This window comes from Physeter macrocephalus, chromosome 4 (assembly GCF_002837175.3).
Source record: "Physeter macrocephalus isolate SW-GA chromosome 4, ASM283717v5, whole genome shotgun sequence".
Classification (NCBI taxonomy): Eukaryota; Metazoa; Chordata; class Mammalia; order Artiodactyla; family Physeteridae; genus Physeter; species Physeter macrocephalus.
The window spans coordinates 72,853,128-72,878,949 of record NC_041217.1 but is presented as its reverse complement, the minus strand read 5'-3'; the positions used below and the strand labels follow the sequence as shown (position 1 = coordinate 72,878,949).

Sequence of the window (25,822 nt, the reverse complement as noted above, 5' to 3'; positions counted from 1 at the left end):
CATTTTGTTTTTTGTTTTTTGTTTTTTTTTTGTGGTACGCGGGCCTCTCACTGTTGTGGCCTCTCCCGTTGCGGAGCACAGGCTCCCGACGCGCAGGCTCAGCGGCCATGGCTCACGGGCCCAGCCGCTCCGCGGCACGTGGGATCCTCCCATACCGGGGCGCGAACCCGGTTCCCCTGCATCGGCAGGCGGACGCGCAACCACTGCGCCACCAGGGAAGCCCTCAGTTCATTTTGAAATGAACCAGTTCAGTTGGTTGGCTGTGTACTTAGAGAGTAGACTATAAACAACCATATTTGACCCCCGGAATCTTCCTGTCTATTTGGGGAGGCCAGACCACCAAACCTGAAATAATTATAGAACAATATAAGTACTTAAAATTTGTAATAAGTGCATTTGAAGTACAGATGAAAAGAAAACGGAAGTGTAATCTACTGATTTGAAGCATCCCCTGGCTTTTTTTTTTTTTTTTTTTTTCGGTACGCGGGCCTCTCACTGTTGTGGCCTCTCCCATCGCGGAACGCAGGCTCCGGACGCGCAGGCCCAGCGGCCATGGCTCACGGGCCCAGCCGCTCCGCGTCATGTGGGATCTTCCCAGACCGGGGCACGAACCCGTGTCCCCTGCATCGGCAGGCGGACGCTCAACCACTGCGCCACCAGGGAAGCCCCCATCCCCTGGCTTTTTAATTATTTTAGAACATTTAAAAATTTGTTAGTACCGCAGAATAATGTGCCTGAGGCTTACTCAGCACGCTAAAAGATAACCTGGTCCTTGCGCTCAAGCTCAGTCTTAGATGAAGGATGAGAGAAACTAACTTTTGTGGAGCCCCTGCTGCATGTCAGACATTTTTCAAAAATGTCCTGGTCTCGTGCCGCCTTGCCAATTAGCTAAACTCAATCTTCTCTGCCCAAATTGTGCCTTATTCCTTTTACACCAGTTACTATATTTTAATTATCAGAGATGCTCTGGGAAATAGGCTAAATGCTTCATTAGTGTGGTTTTATTAAATTCTTATAATAACTCTGGGTGGTGGCTGGTATTTCCATCTTGGAGATGAGGCAGCCAAGGCTCTAAGAGGTTCCCCCTACCCAAGTACACAGACCTAGTGAGTGGTCAGCCAAGAGTTGAGTCCATGTCCAGTTGCCCCCAAGTACCAAACCACATAATCCATAAGACGTGTAAATAACTCACCATAAAAAGAGATGAACCTATTATGTTTTTATCTGACAAAGAGAGAAGAACATGGTATTGGAGCCCAGAGAATGAAGTAATTCATTTTGACCCAGTGAATTAAACCAAGAGTCAAAGGGGTGGGTTGGGGGATTCTTGGCATCTGAGAGAAGAGAGTACTGGGACTGATTCCCCTTCCCTTTATTGGCAGGCTGCTACAACCCGTTATTTGACAGTGAGATGAGGGCAGGAGCCCTGCAGGCAGTTCTGCAGTGGTCTTGGGGAGGCGAGGCACTGAGAGGCTCTGCCACCTCTCTCCAGTAGACCCTGTTTCGCAGACCAGCACCTGGGGCTTGCTTGGCTATGCTGACCCACACCGTGGTATAGGGGGCCTTTGATCCTTGCCCCCTTCACAGGAAAGCAGCAGCCTTCCCCACGGTGCTTTCTCCCAACTAAACGCAGACCAGTCTCATAGGAGAGGAAAGACTTGAGCTAAAGAAGTAGGTTTTTAAAAAGAAGTTTCTTATTTTAACATTAATGCCGGACTTCCCTGGTGGTGCAGTGGTTAAGAATCTGCCTGCCAATGCAGGGGACACGGGTTCAAGCGCTGGTCCGGGAAGATCCCACATGCCGCGGAGCAACTAAGCCAGTGCACCACAACTACTGAGCCTGCGCCCTAGAGCCCGCAAGCCACAACTACTGAAGCTCGCGCACCTAGAGCCTGTGCTCCGCAACAAGACAAGCCACTGCAATGAGAAGCCCCCACTCGCCGCAGCTAGAGAAAGCCCGCTCAGCAACGAAGATCCAATGCAGCCAAAAATCAATCAATCAATTAATTAAAAAAAAAAACAGAAAAACATTAATGCCTCATCAAGAACCATGAAGTAAGTGTCTGCGACTTTACCCTGCTTGCAAACTAACAGATTAGCCTGTAGCAGTTTCATGGCTGTTGGTAGAAGATGAAAGTCTTGGATCAGAGATGAAAGATGATTTATTATTCATAGCAATAACAGTAGCCAGGATTTTTTACTTTATTAACATTTCTTTTTTTATTGAGATATAAATCACATACCATAAAATTCATTATTTTAAAGCATAAAATTCAGTGGTGTTTAGTATATTCACAAGGTTGTACAGCCATCACCACTAATTCCAGAATATTTTCATCACCCCCAAGTAAATCATACCCATTAGCAGTCCCTCCTCCTCTCTTCCTCCAGACCCTGGCAACCACTAATTTACTTTCTGTCTCTATGGATTTGCCTATCCTGGCTATTTCATGTAAATGAAGTCATACAACGTGTGGCATTTTGTGTGTTCTTTCACTTAGTATAATGTTTTCAGGGTTCACATGTTTTATAGCATGTCTCAGGACTTCATTCCTTTTTATGGCTAAAATATTTATATGGATATACTACAATTTGTTTATCCATTCATCACTGGACATTTGGGTTGTTGCCACTTTTTGGTGTTTATGAATAATGCTCTACACGTTGGTGTACACGTTATGTGTAAACATATGTTCCAGTTGTCTTTGGTATATACCTAGGAGTGAAATTATTGGGTCACATGATAACTCTGTGCCAAACTGTTTTCCAAAAGAGCTGTAACATTTCATATTCATACCAGCAATGTATGGGGATTCCAGTTTCTCCACTTCGTTGCCCAAATCTGTTATTGTCTGTCTTTTTTTATTTTTTAAATAAATTTATTATATTTATTTAATTTTGGCTGCATTGGGTCTTCGTTGCTGCGCACGGGCTTTCTCTAGTTTCGGCGAGTGGGGCTACTCTTCATTGCGGTGCGCGGGCTTCTTGCTGCCGTGGCTTCTCTTGTTGCAGAGCATGGGTTCTAGTTGCACGGGCTTCAGTAGTTGTGGCACACAGGCTTCAGTAGTTGTGGCACGCAGGCTCAGTAGTTGTGGTGCGTGGGCTTAGTTGCTCCGTGGCATGTGGGATCTTCCCAGACCGGGGATTGGACCCGTGTCCCCCTGCACTGGCAGGCGGATTCTTAACCACCGCGCCACCAGGGAAGTCCCCGTCTTTTTGATTATAGCCATCTAGTGGATGTGAAGTGGTATCTCATTGTGGCTTTGATTTGCGTTTTCTTAATAATTAATGAGCATCTTTTCATGTGCTTTTTGGCCATTTGTATATCTTCTTTGGAGAAATATCTATTCAGATCCTTTGCCCATTTTAAAATCAGTTTGTCATTTTATTATTGAGTTGAAAGTGTTCTTTATACATTCTGGATACAGGTCTCTTATCAGATATATGATTTGGAAATATTTTCTCCCATCAGTTGTATTTTTAGTTTCTCTATAGTGTCCTTTGAAACACAGAAGTTTAATTTTGATGCATTCCAATTTAATGTTTTTTTCTTTGGTTGCTTGTGCTTTAGGTGCCATATCTAAGAATCCATTGCCTAATCCAAGATCACAAGGGTGTATACTTATGCATTCTTCTAAGAGTTTTATAGTTTTAGCTCTCATATTTAGGTCTATGATCCTTTTTAAAAAAATTTATTTATTTTTGGCTGCATTGGGTCTTCGTTGCTACGTGCAGGCTTTCTCTAGTTGTGGCGAGCGGGGGCTGCTCTTCATTGCGGAGCACAGGCTCTAGGTGCGTCAGTATTTGTGTCATGTGGGCTCAGTAGTTATGGCTCGTGGGCTCTAGAGCGCAGGCTCAGTGGTTGTAGCACATGGGCTTAGTTGCTCCATGGCATGTGGGAGCTTCATGGACCAGCGCCCTCGAACCCATGTCCCCTGCATTGGCAGGAGGATTCTTAACCACTGTGCCACCAGGGAAGTCCTGTGATCCTTTGTGAATTCATTCTTCTGTGTGGTTTGAGGTAAGGGTCAGTTTCATTCTTTTGCATGTAGATATCCAGTTGTCCTAGCATCATTTGCTAAAAAGATTATTTTTCCCCAATGAATTATTTTGGCACCCTTGTTGAAAATCAGTTGACCATAAATGTAGCAGTTTATTTCTGGAGTCTCATTCTATTCCATTGATCTGTATGTCTTTCCTTATGCCAGTACTGCACTTGCTTATTGTAGCTTTGTAGTAAGTTTTGAAATTGATCACACACTTACTCTTGAACCCATTGGTTTGCTTTCTGCCCTCACCAGTTTTCTCAAACTGGTCTTGCTGAGTATATGAGTAACCTTCATGATGCCAAATGGATTTAAAATCTTCAGATGCCTCTGTTTCCATAATTATGATAGGTTGGATAACCTGAAAATACTTGGAAATAGAGGCTAAAATATAGGAAATACCACTTTTAAATACATATCTGACTCCTAAGAAAGTAAGGAAAATTAAGAGGGCCCCAAATAAGCAATAACTGAAAACCAGGAGAGTCTGGCCATTGACCTAGGATCTGTGCCTACCTCAAAACCCAAAGAGTAGATTGGATTATAACAGCCATGTCAGGACAGGAGATGACACTCTGGGCCTATGTGAGGAGGGGAATGGTAACTGACATCCCCGCAAAAGCAGGATTGTTGAAGGGCTGGACCCTTAGTGAAAGTGTGAACCACAGAAACTTTGCTCATTGCCCAGGGTGGTGTTGAGGAAGTTAATCTGTCTTGGCCTGGATCTGGGGCTGGTAGGGCTAAGCAGTCTCCCCAAGAACATGTAACACTAGGCCTGATTTCATGTGACTTGGGGTTTAAATTCATATTACTTACAAGGTCTGGGAACCTTCAAGCTAAAATTTAACCTTTGATAAAGTTAAAAACCCAATTCACAGAAAAACATTTAGACTGTGAATGGAAGGAAACCTCCAAAATCTGATGAAGAGTATGTACAAAAAATACACAGAAAACATGATCACTTGGGAAACAGAAGTAATTTAAAATCAAGAACAAGACATGAGTGCCTCTATCACTTCTGTTTAACATTTTATGCGATTTCTTAGCTAGAGCAAGTGAGAAAATAAAAAAAATAAGAGGTGTAAGAATTGGAAAGGAAAAAACAAAGCTGTCATTATTTGCAGATGAATACCTAAGTTGAAGCTTAAAAGACTCTTGGACATGTTAGAATAATTGAGAGTTAAGTTGGTTGAATATAAGCTAAATATACAAAAGTCAATTGTATTTCTATACAAGAGGAACAAAAAATATGAAGAGCTAAAATTTAATAAAAGTTGTGCAAGACATATACACAGAAAATTATGAGACTTTACTGAAGGTCGTTAAGGAAGACCTAAAGAGATGGATAAGAAGAATCAGTTTTATGATCCTTAAATTGATATATAGATTAATGCCATTGTGATCAAAATACCCAAAGGTTTTCCAAAGAACTTGACAAGGTGATTCTAAAATTTACATGGATCAGAACAGTCCTATGAATAACTGCACCTTTCTGAAGAAGAATAAGGGGGACAGAGAGGAGAGCAAATTTTCCACTGTAATAATGATGACCTTGATGTGGGTGCATTGCTAATAGTCAACATATGGAACAGAGTAGAAAGTCCAGAAATAGACCTACACATATATGAACAGTTGGTGTGTGTAACCAGGTGGTATTGTAGATCAGTTGGGAAAGAAGGGACTATTCAGTAAACTGGTTCTGAGACATTTCATTATCCATACAGGAAAAATGAAATTGAGCCTTTACCTTATAACATACATGGAATGGATTCTAGATGGATTAAGGACTTAACAATGTATGGCAAATATAACACTTAGGGACACAACTTTGATAGCTTTCCCTTTGAGACCGGGAAAAAGATATGGACACCAGCTATTGTTATTACTGTCAACATTGTACAGGTGGTCTTGGTCAGTGCAATAGGCAAGGAAAAATAATAAGAATTGGAAAGGCAGAAATAAGTGTCATTAGTGCAGGTGATATGATTGTGGTAGTAGAAAATCATGACCAGTTATCTGTATTCCCAGCTTGTACCTTGCCCATGAACTCTGAACTTGTATATTCAATTGCCTAGTCCTTATCTCTACTTGGGCAACTAATAGGCGTTTCAGACTTAATGTGTCCAGCCTGCTCCTCCCACAGTCTTCCCCATCTCAGTACATGGCCCAAAACCTGGGAAATATTCTCATTTCATACCTCATACGTTTTTCACACTTCACATTCAGTCTGTCAGTGGGTATAAGAATACACCTAGAATCAAACAATCTTTTGCATCAGAAGGGAGGAAGAGAATGGAATATCTCTTTAAATTTGCCAAAATTAACAATGGAAGGATAAAAAGGGAATAAAGATGGTGACCTCCGGGGAGGGAAGGAAAAAAGGGTAGAAGGGAGATGGTGGCACAATTTCTGAACTTACCTTGTATTTTTTTATTTTTTATTTTTTGCACTCAAGATAGTTTTATTCATTGAATATATTAAATCAGTATTAAAATCTCACCTCTTTTTAAAGGCATTAATAAAAATAAGACTTTAGGGGCTTCCCTGGTGGCGCAGTGGTTGAGAGTCTGCCTGCTGATGCAGGGGACGCGGGTTCGTGCCCCGGTCCGGGAAGATCCCACATGCCGTGGAGCGGCTGGGCCCGTGAGCCATGGCCGCTGAGCCTGCGCGTCCGGAGCCTGTGCTCCGCAACGGGAGAGGCCACAACAGTGAGAGGCCCGTGTACCGCAAAACAAACAAACAAACAAACAAATTCCCAGGGCTGCAAAGCCCTGCTCTGTCCTCTACTAAAGGGGTTTCTAAACTGAGGCTGATTTCAATCTCAGGATTCTCCCTGAGGGCCCTAAAGGGAAACAATCAATCAGGAAGGGCTCAGACTTTTCTCCCCATGCAGACATCTTCTCCTGGGGCACCCTCTTCTCTGTCCCTACCCACGATGCAAAACCTTGTATTATTGTTTTGACTTTGAAATATGTAAATGTGCCAGAGAAAAGAATTATTCCAGGTGACCTCAGAATATGGTATTTTGACTGTATATCCTCAGTAGGATATACTACAAGCATAAAAAGAACTGCAAAGAAATCTTAAACTTTACTCAATAATTTTGTTGTCTGTAGTAATCCTGGTATTGTTATTTGAACCTGTTACATATTTAAAATAGGGCACAATAAGTATTTAATGTTGTTAGGAATAAAGATTTTCAGCATAAGAGAAAAGATATAAAAATAAAAGGAATTAAATAAAAACTATCTGTAGCTCATATATGAGTTAGAATCCATGATTACAGTGATTATTTTCCCTTTCAAAGATACATATCTTCTAACTCTGTTCATTGAAAGACCTTGGTACTCTAACAACCCAGTGGCATTAAGCTCCTACCTGCTAGATTTCTCACTTTAAATACCATTCCCCACCGAAAGGAACTAGGCCTTCTTAGGGAAATGCCTCATTCCAGGTCTGGAGCTGTTATGCCAGAAAGCTAGAAAGCTCTCAAAGGCTATTAGGATTTGGTTGAAGGGATGGGAGAGGTTGTGATTAGAGGTGAAATAACTTGTTTCTTGGAGCTAGGTGCTGGAATGTTTGCAGATGTAGTGATGAGGTGTTTGAGATTTGTTTCAGAACAGCCTAGTGCTAGGGAGAGGTGTAGATGAAATCATGTAAATGTCCATGACTTAATAATTTTTTTTTCAGGCAAGGCTTTATTGGGGGTTCGTGCTGTAGCACAAAGGAGTGAAAACAAGGAACAGGTGCCCCTGCTCGCTCCTTCCAAGGGGGTCCTACAGGCCAAAGATGGGACAATTTGTGTTTCAAAAATACTAATGACTACCTCTGATTAAAACTTACTGTGATAAAAAGCAATAATTTGTAGTAATACTTAAAGAAGTAATACCTAAAGAAAGCAAAGCTCGCTGGACACATTGAAGGTAGCAAAACAATAGTTCATTAATATAAAACTTGATAATTAAAGGGAAAGAATAAGTGTTTATCTTGCTTTTCCAACACCAGTGCCATTTCAGGGCAAACAAATGACCCTAGTGGATGAGAAAAAGTTCTTTACAGAGCAGCTTTAGCTCATAAATGCCGAAGAAACGATAGAAAAATCATCATTCTGCAAACCATAATAAAATAACTGTTTCAGACAGTAGTTATCAGAGCATGGTAAATGCATTAGGTAAAATATATTTTTTAAATAAATTTATTTATTTATATTTGGCTGTGTTGTGTCTTCGTTGCTGTGCGGGGCCTTTCTCTAGTTGTGGCGAGCGGGGGCCGCTCTTCGTTACGGTGAGTGGGCTTCTCATTGCGGTGGCTTCTCCTGTTGCGGAGCAGGGCTCCAGGCGCACGGGCTTCAGTAGTCGTGGCTTGAGGGCTCCAGAGCGCAGCCTCAGCAGTTGTGGCGCATGGGCTTAGCTGCTCCGTGGCATGTGGGATCTTCCCAGACCAAGGATAGGACCTGTGTCCCCTGCATTGGCAAGCGGATTCTCAACCACTGTACCACGAGGGAAGCCCAATTAGGTAAAATATTGATGGGCAATTTTAATCAGGCTGTTACTATCTCAATTTGTTGATTAATTTAGCATCACTAAAAGTAAGACAACCAGATACAAGCCTCCTAAAGTGATATAATATTATTGAAGAGTGTCACACCATCTATAAAGCATTCTAGCCAAAAATGTAAATAATAGCATGAAAGCAGCCATAGACAATAAGTAAATGAATGTGCATGGCTGCATTCCAGTAAAACTTTACTTACAAAAAGGGTGGTAGGTTGGATTTGGCCCAGGGTTGTGGTTTCCTGACATCTGCTATTGAAGGTACAAAAATATGGGAGTTTTCTCTTTTATTTTATTATTTATATATCTATGTATTTTTGGCTGTGCCCCACGGCTTGTGGGATCTTAGTTTCCCGACCAGGGATTGAACTTGCGCCCTCGGCAGTGAAAGCGCGGAGTCCTAACCACTGGACTGCCAGGGAATTCACTCTTAATTATGATAAAATTTGACAAGAAGAAAGGTATGGTTTTGCATGATATCACGAAATGAATGTAGGATTTGAAGTTAGAAGCCTTGGCTTCAAATCCTGACTCTAAATTGGCTGTGTAATTTTAGGGCAGTCACTTAACCTTTCTGATCCTTATTTTATGCTTCTGAGAATGAGGACAGTAATAGTGTACACTTCACAGGGTGGTTTTAAAGATCAAATGGAATAAGGTATGTGAAAGTGCTTTATAAACTGAAAATGCTAAGCACATATTGCTTGTTTTCACAAATTGCTTGTTGCTCAGCATCTTATAGATTCATGTGTAATAAACATTAAATATTTAAAAGTAAAACCAAATTAGAAAATTTGAATTTAAATGTAATATAAATTTGAAGACTGAGAAAAATGAGCTATACATTATGCATTTCTCTTTTCCGAAGCCAACAATGTGACTCTAGATTGGTAAAAGCTGCTTTTAACAGAAGATGGTATAAATATATTTTTCCAAAGTAGAATTTTCTAGGGAAACATTGGTTTTCATGACAGGTATGGGATTTATAGTGGTAACGTGCTGGTGGGGGAGCTGAGGAAGGAGGAAGTGGAGAAGCGCAGGTAGGTGTTGACAGGGAGGCCTGAGGGGAAGCCTTTGCGGTGGGCAGTGGTGGGCAAGCGGGAGCGCATCTGTGACCTGCAGACCTACTAGAGCATGGACTTGAGGATACAGGGAGGGGGAAGGGTAAGCTGGGACGAAGTGAGAGAGTGGCACGGACATATATACACTACCAAACGTAGGGTGGATAGCTAGTGGGAAGCAGCCGCATGGCACAGGGAGATTAGCTCGGGGCTCTGTGACCACCTAGAGGGGTGGGATAGGGAGGGTGGGAGGGAGGGAGACGCAAGAGGGAAGAGATATGGGAACATATGTATATGTATAACTGATTCACTTTGTTGTAAAGCAGAAACTAACACACCATTGTAAAGCAATTATACTCCAATAAAGATGTTAAAAAAAAAAAAAAGAAAGCGTTTTCAGTAGAGCAGGAACATGGCCAAACTGCAGGCAGCCGGGAGGGAGTGGGCGGGGAGGAAACGGAGGCATTAAGCGGACACCCAGGGAAGGTAGCTCTTTCTACGCCTTTGGCAGAAAAGCGAAAAAATAGGGTGTCGCTCAAAAGGGCATCAGGGTTGGGTAGATGCTATCTCAGAAAAGGGAGGACAGCCCAGGGGAAGGAGTGGGACCAGGGTCCACGGGGAAGGGAGGCAGCCTGAGGGCAGGCAGGAGGGAGAGTTGAGAGTGGGATGGAGAAATGTCCAGGGAGGGGAGGTGGCCATATACCCGGCAAGTGGAGGCCAGGCTGCAGTGAGGAAAGTGGGGAGGGGAGCCTTGCAGAGAAGGGCGTGGTGGATATGAGAGCTCCCTCAGCAGAGGCTGACCAGCGACGGTGTGTCCTCCCTCAGTACACTGCCCACTCCGGGCTTTACTTTTACCCTCAGACTCCACTCCGCCCCATCTGTTAGAGATCATGCATTTACAAACTATAAGCTCCTTGAGTGCAAGGCTTATGTCAAATTCAAATCAGTATCTCCTGTAACACTCAGCATAACGCTGTGTGTAACCCGTGTTTGCTGAATGTCTGTCGGATGTGTGAGGAAAGAAATGAAGGGAAATTGCCACGAATACAGGAGTGAGTCAGCAGGGGCAGTTGGCCTTGCATGGTTGGTTTGGTTAAAGCAAGCCTCCCCACCTAGGTAGCGATGAAAGGGAGATAGCCTAGATTCCTAATAAATTAAAAGTCACTTCCTCCTGGGAGCCCACCATCTCCAAATTTGGGTTAGATACCCGTACTGTGTGCTCCCGGAGGCATGTGTACTTCCTCATTATGGCATTTTGCACCCTCTGGTGAAATGGTCTGCTTACTTGATTGACTTGTCTGTACCCCACACGTCTGTTGAGCTTCAATTGAAGGCAGGGCTTATATCTTTCTTGTCTCTGTATTTGCATCACCGAGCACAAAGCCTGGCACGCTCAGCACATCATAGGTTCTCATTAAGTATGTGTTCAATTGATTACAAATTAGCTGGTTGGGGATCTGAAACATTGAGAACTGATTGTAAGTATTGTCTCTGGGTCTCTTTCTCTTAAACCCTGCCATTGTAGGAGGAAGTTCGGTGCCTTCTAAAGGACTTCAACCCTCTCCATGTCCACAAAATCCAGAATGGCTGCAAATGGTAATGACTGTTCTTCCTTTGTTTTCTTTGGGAAGCAACTCCTTTCCTCTTTGTCCATTTTGCTGATGCACTGATGTTACAGACTAGCTCAACAACTCCCAAAGCCACACCCACTGCGACTTGGCAGAGTGACATTTGGGAAACCCCCTTTCCACATTCAACCCTCTGACTTGGCAGCTGATGCTGCCTTATCCATACAACCTTGGTTTAGAAGTCCGGAGACCTGGCTTTGCCTTTGGTCATGTCCTTGCTCTGTTTTCTGACTCGAGGCAAGTTACTGTACCTCCCTCAGCCTTGGTTGCCCCTGAAATCTGGACCTACTCATATTTTCCCTTTCTTATTTTCCAGGCAGTAAAAGGGCTTTGAAATTTTGTGGGGAGCGGTGTGAAGGAAGCCCAGAGCCGTGCCCTATGCTATGTGGTGATAGGGTCAGCATGTGTCTCCTGATCCCCAGGACACCCAGGACAGGCTCTTCCACTGCCCATCCCAGCCCAAGTCTGGATGTCATTGTGGCCTCCTCGAGTGTTAGGGTCGGCCCAGCCCCTCTCCTGTCCCCACGGAGGGGAGAGGAAACTCTTCCTAGCCTCGGGCTTGGTGCCCTCCTGTGTCTCTGAGCTGCCCTCTCCTTCCTTTGCAGCTTCGCATGTGTAGATGTGGGCTCCATGCAGAAAGTGGCACTTGCGATCCAGGAGCTGAATGGGAAGCTCTTCCACAAACGAAAACTGTACGTGAATTCCAACAAAAGGTCTCCCAAGAGGACCCTTGATGTGACTGAGTGGACCCAGGAACTGCTGGTAGGTGTCTAGCCTCTCTGCGCTCTGGTTTGCTCTGTGCTCGCTCTTCAGAGCTTGGCCGACTTTGCTTTCTGTCCTTTCCTCCTCCTTCCATCCCAGTCGTACTGTGGACAAAGCAGGGGCTGGGTTGAAATTTGGGAACTTTTATGACCTTTAACAGTTGGAAGCAAGGTTAGTATAGAAAACTTGGAATTTTGAAATGAAAGGAAGGCTGTATTCTTAGCAAGGACAAAAAAAGGGTTATTATGCAATTCAGTCAGGGCTTTTTCAACGTGGGTTATTGAAGTTGAGGCTTTTACTTGTTTAACTAGCAGACATTAATTGAGTATCTATTGTTTGCACAGCCTTGTTCTGGCTGCTGGTGTGAGGGTAAGACGAAAGTGAATAAAATCTGGTCCTTCCTGGCAGGAAGACAAATGTGAGGTATTGGAAGGGGAGAGTTAATGGTGCGTTAGTGCCTGTTGGGGGCTGCCTTTGTGGACAGAGAGGAGAAGGCCCATAACTAAGCCCTGGGAGCTTCCCTCCGGTGAGGTGGACCCGTTCTCAGTAGGTAAAGGTGAACCAGGAGCAAAGCATCCCACTTCAGAGCCTGAATTGTTAGCGATTGACTTGTTCTGATTTCCTCATATATACAGCCAACAGCGACTTAAACAAGTTAGCCATCTGTTTTTCTTTCCTGTAGAATAATTCAGGAGGTAAGGAGTCCAGGGTTGGTATGGGCACTCCATGACGTTATCAGAGTTCCAGGCAGGAAAAAGGGGAGAGGCAGAGGGTCGAGAGGCTGTATCCTCATAAAAGCCGCATTCTCAGAAGCCTGACCACAATTCTGCTTCTGTTGTGTTGGAGAGAACTACAGCTGGTGACCTTCCATGCAAAGGAGGCTGGAAAATATAGCTTTTAAAATAGGTACGTTGGGCTTCCCTGGTGGCGCAGCGGTTGAGGGCCCGCCTGCCGACGCAGGGGGCGCGGGTTCGTGCCCCGGTCCAGGAGGATCCCACGTGCCGCGGAGCGGCTGGGCCCGTGAGCCATGGCCGCTGGGCCTGCGCATCCGGAGCCTGTGCTCCGCGGCGGGAGAGGCCACGGCAGTGAGAGGCCCGCGTACCACACACACACACACACACACACAAATAAATAAAATAAAATAAAATAAAATAGGTACATTGTTGCTAAACTTGGGGATCTGTCAGCAAGGGAAGGGAGAATGCCTGTTGGCAGGCAGTTAACAAGGTCAGCCATTGCTGCAGAAGTTGGAGATGGGAGTTGAGAGGTGGAGAGGAATCACCACAGTAAGATTGTCCGAGGTGGCTCCCCCAGCTAGTCCAAACTATTTTTTTTCCATTCTCCTTAAACTCTAGCTCTTGGAAGGGCAGGCTGTCAGATTATACTACATACTGACCTTCTTGGTTGCAGTCATCCGCCATTCTCGCTGTCATGCCCCCTGATAACTTCAGCTTCTGACTCACTGTCTTTCTCTCTTACTGACACTCACGTTGTGTCCCTGTGGATGATCTAAGAGTCTGGCCCCTTATTTCTAGACCATTTATCTTTAATGATCTTTTCTTCCACTCAGTCACAGTTTCCCATTCCCTGAGTTATATCTCAGACCTTGTCATTGCTCATAACTGAACATCTCCAAAATATCCATTTCGAGCATCCCACTCTGCCCCTCTCCCCTTCTTTGCAGCTCTCTTACTTTGGAGGAGCAGTTCTCAAACTTTAACAGCATCAGAATCACTGATGAGCTTGGTAAACAGCTTGCTGAGCCTCACCTGCAGAGATACTGATTGACTGCATCTGGGGCAGGGCCTGAGAATTTTCACAAGTGCCAGGTGGTGCTGGTGCTACTGGTCCTGGGACCACATTTTGAGTAGCAAGGCTCTAAAGCACCCAGTCTAATGATTAGACACACTGGGACCCAAAATCCACTGCCTCACCATTCAACACTTTTTGCTCCCTCACTTCCCTTCTTAGCTTAGATTCCATAGTTATAACTACCTTAGTTCAAACGACCTGAATTCCCTTAGCTTACTAGGTCATATCTTGCAAAACCCCTCTCTCAGTTGAACCCAGCCCTCAGCCTCTTCTGAAGCTGCCCTGTGAGCCGCTGAAGATATTCACACCACCTTGCCAACTGCTCTCAGTATAGGTATGGCCACAGCTTTCCCACTCTTTCCAACTGACCTGTCTTGGAAATCTTTAATCGTTTCTGCTGTTATGTCCAATCTGCTATTAAGCCCAGCTAATGCATTTTTCATTTTAGATAGTGTAGTTTTCAATTGCCATTTGGTTCTTTTTCCCCCATTTCTCAGCTGAACTCTTCCATCTTTTCATCCATTTTGTTTATCTTTTCTTCCATGTTCTTTAACATACTTACTGTAGTTATAAAATCATTTTCTGCCAATTCCAACAGCTGGGTCATAAGTGACTCTGCTTCTATTGACATTTACCTCCTTGCTTAAGGGTCAAGAATTCTTACAAATACGGTAATTTTTGATTGTATGTTGGATATTATGGATGTTGTATTGTAGAGACTTTACATTATGTTCTCTAAATAGTGTTGATTTGTTTTTCCTAGCAAAATTGAAATCACTAGCTGGCCTTCTGATCTTATTAAAGTTGGTTTTCTTTGTTCGAATTAGTATACTTCAGTTTGAGTCGTAGTTCTTGGGCAAAATCCTTTTCCTAAGGCTTGACCTTCTAGGGTGAGGGTCTCAGAGTGCTTACCAAGGTCTCTGCACTCTGGCTGGGTCGGAACTCTATTGTCTCCCCAGCACTGTGAGATCTTTGATTCCTGTATTCCTCTCTTAGCTCCCTGTCCTCTACCTTCTACAGCAGCTCTTCTCTCGAAGGCCTCCCAGAACTTGCCCTGCACACGGGCAGCCTAGGATTCAGCCACCTGGGGTCAGCCTCTAGATCTCTGGGGCTTTTCTCTGACTCCTTTCTCTCTGGTACCCTGTCTCACAAATTCCTGGCACCAAAACTCTTATCTGGGTTTCTTCTGCCCAGGAAGATTGCCACTGACTGCCCAAGCTCTGCTTGCCTTTGCTGTGGTTTGGGAAAATGCCCAGAGTAAATGTGGGCTTACCGCCTGTGCTTTCCTTTTCTCAGGCAAACTGCTCTCTGCTATCCACTATCATTAGCCTGTGCCAGAAACGGTTAATTCATATAGTTCGTCCAGTTTTAGGGTTATTTGGGACGGGCGAATACTGTCATGCCGGAACCAGGTACTAGAAAAGAGTGTTAAGAGGCTCACCTTCTTCCTTTTGGGATGGCTATCATTTCTCAGGAACATTCCCAGTGCTTTTACATTAGAAATAAGTAACCAAAAGATGAACAGTAATCTCCATACATTTGGAAATCTACAAACATATTCCTAAGTAAACAACACATGGGTCAAAGAAGAAATCATAAGAGAAATTTAAAAGTACTTAGGGGACTTCCCTGGCCGTCCAGTGGTTAAGACTCCACACTTGCATTGCAGGGGACATGGGTTCAGTCCCTGGTTGGGGAACTAATATCCTGCATGCTGCATTGCACAGCCAAAAAAAAAAATGTACTTAGAACTGAACGATAAGGAAAATTTTTCTCATCAAAAGTTGTGGGATAGGGCTTCCCTACTTAACTACTGGTGGCACAGTAGTTAAGAATCCGCCTGTCAGTGCAGGGGACACGGGTTCGAGCCCTGGTCCAGGAAGATCCTACATGTCTCAGAGCAGCTAAGCCCGTGCGCCACAACTACTGAGCCTGCAGTCTAGAGCCCGCGAGCCGCAACTACCGAGCCCACATGCTGCAACTACTGAAGCCTGTATGTGTAGAGCCCGTGCTCTGCGACAGGAGAAGCCCCCGCAATGAGAAGCCCGTGCACTGCAACGAGGGTAGCCCCCGCTCGCCGCAACTAGAGAAAGCCGGCGCTCAGCAACAAAGACCCAACACAGCCAAAAATAAAATAAATAAATTTATATTAAAAAAAAAGTTGTGGGATACAGCGAAAGCAGTACTTATAGGGAAGTGTATAATATTGAATGCTTAAATGAGCAAAGAAGACAGGATGAAAATAAATGAGCTTAGGGTTTCCCTGGTGGCGCAGTGGTTGCGCGTCCGCCTGCCGATGCAGGGGACGCGGGTTCATGCCCCGGTCCGGGAGGATCCCGCGTGCTGCGGAGCGGCTGGGCCCGTGAGCCATGGACGCTGGGCCTGCGCGTCCGGAGCCTGTGCTCTGCAACGGGAGGGGCCACAACAGTGAGAGGCCCGCATACCACACACACACACAAAATAAATAAATAAATAAATGAGCTTAGAGTTGATTGAAGAAGTATATAAAAAGTAAAAATAAACCCAAATAAGGAACAGACAAAATTTTTAAAACAAAGTTTTTTAAAATTTTAAATTTTGTAAACAAAGCTACAATTATATGTCAGTTACATCTCAGTAAAGCTGGGGGGAAAACAAGAAGCATAAAAAACAAAGCTACAGGGGGCTTCCCTGGTGGCGCAGTGGTTGAGAGTCCACCTGCTGATGCAGGGGACACGGGTTCGTGCCCCGGTCCGGGAAGATCCCACATGCCGCAGAGCGGCTGGGCCTGTGAGCCATGGCCGCTGAGCCTGCGCGTCCGGAGCCTGTGCTCTGCAACAGGAGAGGCCACAACAGTGAGAGGCCCGCGTACTGCAAACAAACAAACAAAAAACAAAGCTACAATAGAAGGGATCGGTAAAGTCAAAATTTCATTTTTTAAAGAGATTAATGAAACAGAAAAACCTTTGGAATGATTAATCAAGAAAAAAGGAGAAAAGGGCATAGGTAAACATTAGTAATAAAAAGATCATAACTATAGATGTAGCAGATATTAAAATATAAGCTAATATGGTAATAAACTTGAAAACTTAGAAGAAATGGACACATTTCTTAAAGTATATCATTTTCAAAACTAATAAAAGAAACTGTTAGTCCTATATCTGTAAAGCAGTTGAATCAAAGTTTAGAATCTTCTTATAAAGAAAACACCAAGCCCAGATGGTTTTATAGGCAAATTTTACTGAATTTTCAAGGAACAGAAAATTCCAATATTATATAAATTCTTCTAAAGAATAAGTGAGATACTTGCTAGTTCATTCTATGAGGCCAATATAACCCTGATATCAAATCAGACAGGAGAGCATAAGAGAGAAAAATTGCAGGCTGGTTTCACTCACATGAATACACATGCAGTGTTTCTAAACAAAATATTGGCAAAATGAAGTCAATATTGGCTAATGAAGATAGTATTATACATCATGGCAGTTGGATTTTTTTCTAGAAATGCAGAAGTAGCTTAATATTAGAAAAATGATAAATCAGGAGTTCCCTGGTGGCCTAGTAGTTAGGATTCTGGGCTTTCACTGCCAAAGCCTGGTTCAGTCCCTGGTCAGGGAACAGAGATCCTGCAAACCATATGGCGCAGCCAAAAAAAAAAGAAAGAAAAACAATAAATCTTTCACTACATTAACAGATTAAAGAGTGAAAACCATATGATCGTCTTAAATAGACACAGCAAAAGCATTTGATAAAATTCACTAGTAATTTATGATTTAAAAAATAAAGTTTCTTAGCAGCTAGAAATAGAAGGTTATTCTTAACCTGATAAAGGCTCTCTCCCAAAACTCTACAGAAAATAATATTTTAATAGAAAAACATAAGCATTCTCTTTAAAAATGGGAACAAGACAAGGATATACTGGAAGGCTAGTTTTATCTAGTGAGGAAAGGAAAATAAGTTAAAGGCATAAATATTGGAACAGGGTAAATAAAACTCATTATTTACAGATGATGTTTCTTTACATAGAAAAACTTAAATAATATGTAAATTATTAGAAATAACATTTTAACAAGGTAGCTGGATATATATCAGGTATATAAAAATCAATTTTATTTGTATTTTCATGAATAAACAACAAAATAACTTTTAAAATATACCATTTATAAGAGCAGTTTTAAAAAGTAAGGTACCTAGGAATAAATCCAGTGAAAGGTGCTCATGGCCTATCTGGGGGAAATAATTTAGCTTTATTGAAAGTCTTTAAGGAATTCTAAAATAGGAAAAGTTTCATGTTCATGGATAGGAAGACAATGAGTTATTTAAGAGTCATTCTCCCAAAATTAATCTTTTGATTCTGTATAATTTCAATAAAAATTCCCACAGGCTGATTCTAAAATTTATATGGAAGTCCAAAAGCCTATGAATAGTTAAGACATTTTGTCCTGAAAATAAAGATGGGAGGCCTTGCCCTACAAGAAGATGTTGTACTATTGGCCTAGGGTTGGACAGTTTGACCAATAAAATACAATAGAGAGCCCCCAAAGGAGGCTTATGCAAATGCAGAAACTACTGACTATTCTGGTAGAGTTGTACATCTCTGGTGAAAGGATGGACACTTTAGTTATAGAATCCGGACAATTGCTTATTAATGTAGAAAAATACGAAATTATATCCCTGCCTTACCTCATGCACAAAAATAAACTCTAGGGCTTCCATGGTGGCGCAGTGGTTAAGAATCCGCCTGCCAATGCAGGGAACACGGGTTCGGGCCCTGGTCTGGGAAGATCCCACATGCCGCGGAGCAAATAAGCCCGTGCGCCACAACTTCTGAGCCTGCTCTCTAGAGCCCGCAAGCCACAACTACTGAAGCCCATGCGCTTAAAGCCGGTGCTCTGCAACAAGAGAAGCCACCGCAATGAGAAAGCCGCGCACTGCAACGAAGAGTAGCCCCCGCTCACCGCAACTAGAGAAAAGCCCGCGCGCCGCAACAAAGACCCAACGCAGCCAAAAATAAAATAAATAAATAAAATTAAAAACAAAACAAAACAAAACTCTAGAAGGACTGGAGACTTAATGTGAAAGACAAAACTTTAAAACTTTTAGGCAAAAATGTACAAGAATCTCTTTAGGGCCTCAGTAGAATAAGACTTGTTAAGGCATAAAGAGTTAACTGGAAAAAAAAAAGATAGTGGATGAATTAAAATTATGAATTTATCTTCTTTGAAAGATAATATAAAGGAAGATAAATTCAAGCCAAAAACTGGGAGAAGATATTTGCAATAATATAACTAACCAGGAGAGGGGTCAGCAAACTTTGGCCAGTGGCCCTCTGCCTGCTTTTATGCTGCTGGCACGATAAGAACTTTTTTTTTCTTTCAATTAAACTTTTCTTTTTGAGATAATTGTTGATTCACATGCAGTTACTTGTAAAAAACAATACAGAGATCCCCCGTACCCTTTGTCCAGTTCCCCCAGTGGTAACATCTTACAAAGCAATTTCACAACCAGGGTATTAACGTAGATACAGTTAAGATACAGAGCGTTTCCATCACCACCACAAGGATCCTTCCTGTTGCCTTTTTATAGCCACACCCATTTCCCTCCCATCCCCATCCCCACCTTAGCCCCTGGAGCAATTAATCTGTTCTCTATTTCTTTAATTTCAAGAATGTTATATGAATGGAATAATATAGTATATAAACTTTGGGGTTTGGCTTTTTTCAATCAACATAATTTTTGGAGATTCATCCGGGTGTTGTTGCATATACTAATAGTTTATTCCTTTTTAATACTGAGTAGTATTCCATGGTATGGATGTACTACAGTTTGCTTAACCATTTACCCATTGAAGGATATCTACATTGTTTCTGGTTTTTGACTGTTACAGATAAAGTTGCTATAAATATTCATGTATGGAGTTTGTGTATTTCTCTGGGATAAATGCCCAAAAATAAAATTGCTGAGTGGTATGGTCATTGCATGTTTACTTTTTTAAGAAACAGCCAAACTGTTTTCAAAGTGGCTGTACCATTTTACATTCCTGCTAAGAATGTATGAGGGGTTCTCTGCATCCCCTCCAGGATTTGGTGTTTTCACTTTTTTTGGCCACACCCCTCGGCATGTGGGATCTTAGTTCCCTGACCAGAGATTGAACTGTGCCCCCTGCATTGGAGGCGTGGGATCTTAACCACTGGATCACCAGAGAAGTCCCCTGGTATTGTCACTTTTTAATTTTAACCACTCTGATAGGTATATAGTGATATCTTATTATGGTTTTAATTTGTATTTCCCTAATGGTTTTAATTTGCATTTCCCTAATGTTGAACACCTTTTCATGTGCTTATTTACTATTTGTATATCCTCTTTGGTGAAATATCTTTCTTTCTTTTGCCCATTTTCTAATTGGATTGTTTGATTTTTTTTTGCCATTGAGTTTTGAGAGTTCTTTATGTATTCTAGATACCAGTCCTTTGTTGGATACATGGTTTGCAAATGTTTTCTCCTACTCTGTAGCTTGTTTTTTTCATTTTCTTAACAGGGTTTTTTTCAGAGCAGAAGTTTTAAATTTCAGTGAATTCCAGTTTATCAATTTTTCCTTTTATGAATGATGCTTTTGTTGTCAGGTCTAAGAACTTTTTGGCCAGTCCTAGGTCTCAAAGAATTTATCCTATTTTTTAAAAAGTTATATAGCTTTACATTTTAAAGCCCATGTTCCATTTTGAGTTAATTTTTATATAAGCTTTGAAACTTAGGTTGAGTTTTATTATTTTCCTATAGATGTTCAGTTTCTCCAGCACCATTTCCTCCATTAAGTTGCTTTTGCAGTTTTATCAAAAATCAGTTGGACATATTTGTGTGGGTTCATTTCTGGGTCCTCAGTTTTGTTTCACTGATTACATGTCTATGCCCCTACGATCTCAGTTACTGTAGCTATAAAAAGTATTGAAATTGGGTAGACTGATTCCTCCAACTTTATTGTTTTTCAATATTGTTTTAGCTGTTCTATTTCTTTTGCCTTTGTATATAGATTTTAGAATAGTTTTATCTATACCTACCAAAATTTTGACTGGAATTTTGCTAGCAATTGCATTAGACCTATATGTCAGTTTAAGGAGAATTGATATCTTTATTATATGTTGGGTGTTCCAGTCCATGAACACAGTATAAATTTCCATTGATTTAGACCTTCTTTGATTTCTTTAATCAACATTGTGTAGTTTGCAGCATACAGGTCGTAATATATTTTATTAGATATACACTTAAGTATTTCATTTTATTTGAGTGATTATAAGTCGCACTGTAGTTTTGGTTTCTGTGTCTCCTTGTTCATTGGTAGTATATAGAAATACAATTGATTTTTGTATATTTATCTTGTATCCTGTTACTTTGCTGAACTTACTAGTGATAGGAATTTGGTTTTTTTCTTTTCTTTAGATTTCTTGGGATTTTCTGTGTAGACAATAATGTCATTTGTAAATAGGGCCAGTTTTATTTTTTCCTTTCTGATCTATACGTCTTCTGTTTCTTTTTCTTAGTACTGGCTACGTTTCCAGCACTATGTTGAATTAGAGTAGTGAGTGTGGACATCCTTGCATTATTCTTTTAGTGTAGAAAGCATTCAGTCTTTCACAATAAAGTATGATATTATCATAGGTTTTTGGATGGATGTTCTTTATTAAGTTGATGAAGTTCTCCTCTATTCCTGTTTTTCTGAGAGGTTTTTTTTTTTTTGATCATGAATCATTGTATTAGTTTCTTAGGATTGCTATCACAAAGTACCACAAACTGGGCTGCTTAGAACAACAGAAATTGATCATCTCACAGTTCTGGAGGCTAGAAGTCCAAAATTAAGGCGTCAGCAAGGCAAAGTTCCCTCTGAAACCAGTGGGGGAATTATTCCTTGCTCTTCCTAGCTTCCAGTGGTTTGCCAACAATCTTTGGTGTTCTTTGGCTTATAGATGTGTCACTCCAATCTTCAGTCTTCACATAACATTCTCCTTGTGTGTCTTCATATTGTCTTCCCTCTGTGTCCGGTTCTGTGTCCAAATTTCCTCTTTTTATAAGGACACACTCATATTGGATTAGGACCCACCCTAGTGACTGTTTTACCTTGCTTACCTCTATAAAGACCCTATTTCCAAATAAGGTCGCATTCTGAGGTACTGGGGGTTAGGAGTTCAACATACATTTTTTGAAGGGGGGAAATAATTCAACTTATAACAGATATGGAATTTTGTCAAATGCTTTTTTCTGTATTGAATGATATGATCATGTGATTTTTTTTCTTCGCATTCTGAGGTACTGGGGGTTAGGAGTTCAACATACATTTTTTGAAGGGGGAAATAATTCAACTTATAACAGATATGGAATTTTGTCAAATGCTTTTTTCTGTATTGAATGATATGATCATGTGATTTTTTTTCTTTAGCCTGTTAACATGGATTACCTTGATTGATTTTTCAAATATTGAACCAACCTTGCATCCTTGGAATAAACCCCACTTGGTTATGGTGTATAATTATTTTTATATATTGCTGAATTCTATTTGCTAATACTTTGTTAAGGATTTTTGCATCTATTTTCATGAAAGATATTGATCTGTATGTTTTTTGTTTTTTGTGGTACTATCTTTGGTTTTAGTATCATGGTAATACTATCCCTATAAAATGAATTGGGAAGTGTTCCCTCCTTTTGGAAAAGACTATATAGAACTGTGTCAATTTTTCTTGTATGTTTGGTAGAATTCTCCAGTGAAACCATCTGGGCTTGGAGATTTTCTTTCTTGCTTGCTTGCCTTCTTGCTTTCTTTCCTTTCTTTTCTTTCTTGCTCTCTTCCTCTGTGCTGCATAGCTTGTGAGATCTCAGGTCCCCAACCAGGGATCGAACCTGGGCCCCCGACCATGACAGCTCCGAGACCTAACCACTGACCACCAGGAAATTCCCGAGATTTTTTTAAATTAAGAGTTCAATTTCTTTAACAGTAATGGGGCTCTTCAAATCATCTATTTCAGAATAATTCAACTTATAACAGATATGGAATTTTGTCAAATGCTTTTTTCTGTATTGAATGATATGATCATGTGATTTTTTTTCTTTAGCCTGTTAACATGGATTACCTTGATTGATTTTTCAAATATTGAACCAACCTTGCATCCTTGGAATAAACCCCACTTGGTTATGGTGTATAATTATTTTTATATATTGCTGAATTCTATTTGCTAATACTTTGTTAAGGATTTTTGCATCTATTTTCATGAAAGATATTGATCTGTATGTTTTTTGTTTTTTGTGGTACTATCTTTGGTTTTAGTATCATGGTAATACTATCCCTATAAAATGAATTGGGAAGTGTTCCCTCCTTTTGGAAAAGACTATATAGAACTGTGTCAATTTTTCTTGTATGTTTGGTAGAATTCTCCAGTGAAACCATCTGGGCTTGGAGATTTTCTTTCTTGCTTGCTTGCCTTCTTGCTTTCTTTCCTTTCTTTTCTTTCTTGCTCTCTTCCTCTCTCTCTCTCTCTTTTTCTGTCTCCCTCTCTTTCTCTCTTTCCCTCCTTCCTTCCTTCCTTTCCTTTCCTTTCCTTTCCTTTCTTTCCTTTCTTTTCTTTCTTTTCTTTCTTTTCTGTGCTGCATAGCTTGTGAGATCTCAGGTCCCCAACCAGGGATCGAACCTGGGCCCCCGACCATGACAGCTCCGAGACCTAACCACTGACCACCAGGAAATTCCCGAGATTTTTTTAAATTAAGAGTTCAATTTCTTTAACAGTAATGGGGCTCTTCAAATCATCTATTTCAGATTGGGTGAGTTTTGATAGTTTATAGTTTTTGAGGAAGTGGTACATTTTGTCTGAGTTGTCGAACTTCTTGTTTGAAATTTATGTTTGTATTTATGTGTAGAGTTGTTCTTGGTATTCCCTTGTTATCTTTTTGATATTTGTGAGGTCTGTAGTGATAGCCCATTTTGTTCCTGATACTGGCAATTCGTGTCTTCCCTTTTTCTTTTCATTCTTGCTGGATGTTTATTAATTTTGTTGATCCTTTCAAAGAACCAGCTCTTTGTTTTATTGATTTTCTCTATTTTTTTTTCAATTTCATTGATTTCTGCTCTTAGTTGCTTTCTTTGTTCTGTTTTCTTTGGCTTTCAGCTTTTCTTCTTTTTATTCACCCCTTAGGATCAAAGCTGAGATTATTCATTTGTAACTTTTTTATTTCCTAATATAGGCTTTTAGTGCTATAAATTTCTCTTTAAGTGTACTTGCATTCCACAAATTTTGATATTTTTCAGTTTCATTTTTGTTATGTTTTTATTGAGTTCAAAATATTTTCTAATTTTCCTTTTGATTTCTTCATTGTGTGGAGTTTTTTTGAAGTGTGTTATTTGGTTTCCAAATATTTGGATATTTCCACATATTTTCAGTTATTGATTTCTAATTTAATTCTTTTGTGGTTAGTGAGCATACTTCATATGATTTGAATCCTTTTACATTTATTGAGACTTATTTCATGGCCCAGGATATAGTCTGTCTTGGTATATGTTGTATGGGCACTTGTAAAGATGTGTATTCTGCTGTTATTGGGTGGGGTGTCCTATACACGTTGACTGGATCCTGTTGGTCGATGGTATTGTTAAATTCTATATCCTTGCTGATTTTCTGACTAGTTGTTCTGTCAGTTGTTAAAAGGGGTGTTGAAGTCTCCAATTATAATTGTGGATTTGTGTAGTTCTCCTTTCAATTCTATTTGTTTTTGCATTTTATATTTTGCAGCTCTATTGTTTGGTGCATATACATTTAGGATTACTATGTATTCTTGGTGGAATGATGCTTCTATAATTATATAATATCCCTTTCTATGATTTTTCTCTTAGTGATTTTTCTTTACTCTGAGGTTTATTTTATCTGATAGTAATATAACCATGTCCTTTGATTATGTTTGCATGACTCTTATCTTTGTACTTTAAACCCAACTATATCATTATATTTGAAGCGAGCTTTTTGTGGACAGCATATAGTTGGGTCACATTTTTAAATCTACACTGCCAATCCGTGTCTTTAAATTGGTATGTTTAGACCATTTACATTTGATATAATTATTGATATGATACAGCTCAAGTCTGCTATTTTATTTTTTAGTTTTTTTTGCTTTCTCTGTTTTCCTATAGTTTACTTGAATATGTTTTTTAGAATTAAATTTTGATTTATCTGTAGTGCGTTTTTTGAATTTTATTTTATTTTTTATACAGCATGTTCTTATTAGTTATCTATTTTATATATATTAGTGTATATATGTCAATCCCAATCTCCCAATTCATCCCACCACCACCACCACCACCCCTGCCACTTTCCCCCCTTGGTGTCCATACGTTTGTTCTCTACATCTGTGCCTCTGTTTCTGCCCTGCAGACTGGTTCATCTGTACCATTTTTCTAGGTTCCACATGTATGTGTTAATATACGATATTTGTTTTTCTCTTTCTGACTTACTTCACTATGTATGACAGTCTGTAGATCCATCCACACCTCTGTAAGTCACCCAATTTTGTTCCTTTTTATGGCTGAGTAATATTCCATTGTATATATGTACCACATCTTCTTTATCCATTTGTCTGTCGATGGGCATTTAGGTTGCTTCCATGACCTGGCTATGGTAAGTAGGGCTGCAATGAACATTGGGGTGCATGTGTCTTTTTTTTTTGTGGTACGCGGGCCTCTCACTGTTGTGGCCTCTCCCATTGTGGAGCACAGGCTTCAGACGCACAGGCTCAGCGGCCATGGCTCACGGGCCTATCTGCTCCGCGGCATGTGGGATCTTCCCGGACCGGGGCACGAACCCGTGTCCTCTGCATCGGCAGGCGGACTCGCAAACACTGCGCCACCAGGGAAGCCCTGCATGTGTCTTTTTGAATTATGGTTTTCTCTGGGTATATGTCCAGTAGTGGGATTGCTGGGTCATATGGTAATTCTATTTTTAGTTTTTTAAGGA

General features: G+C 41.1%; 1 protein-coding gene across 1 annotated transcript in view; it reads left to right on the top strand.

Annotated features, from left to right (window-relative positions):
* TDRD10 (tudor domain containing 10) overlaps positions 1-25,822 on the top strand; it is an 80,361-nt gene that overhangs the window by 35,679 nt on the left and 18,860 nt on the right. The window contains 2 exon segments of the mRNA XM_024116145.2: positions 11,186-11,256; positions 11,894-12,050. Coding sequence (XP_023971913.1) covers positions 11,186-11,256; positions 11,894-12,050 — 228 coding nt within the window.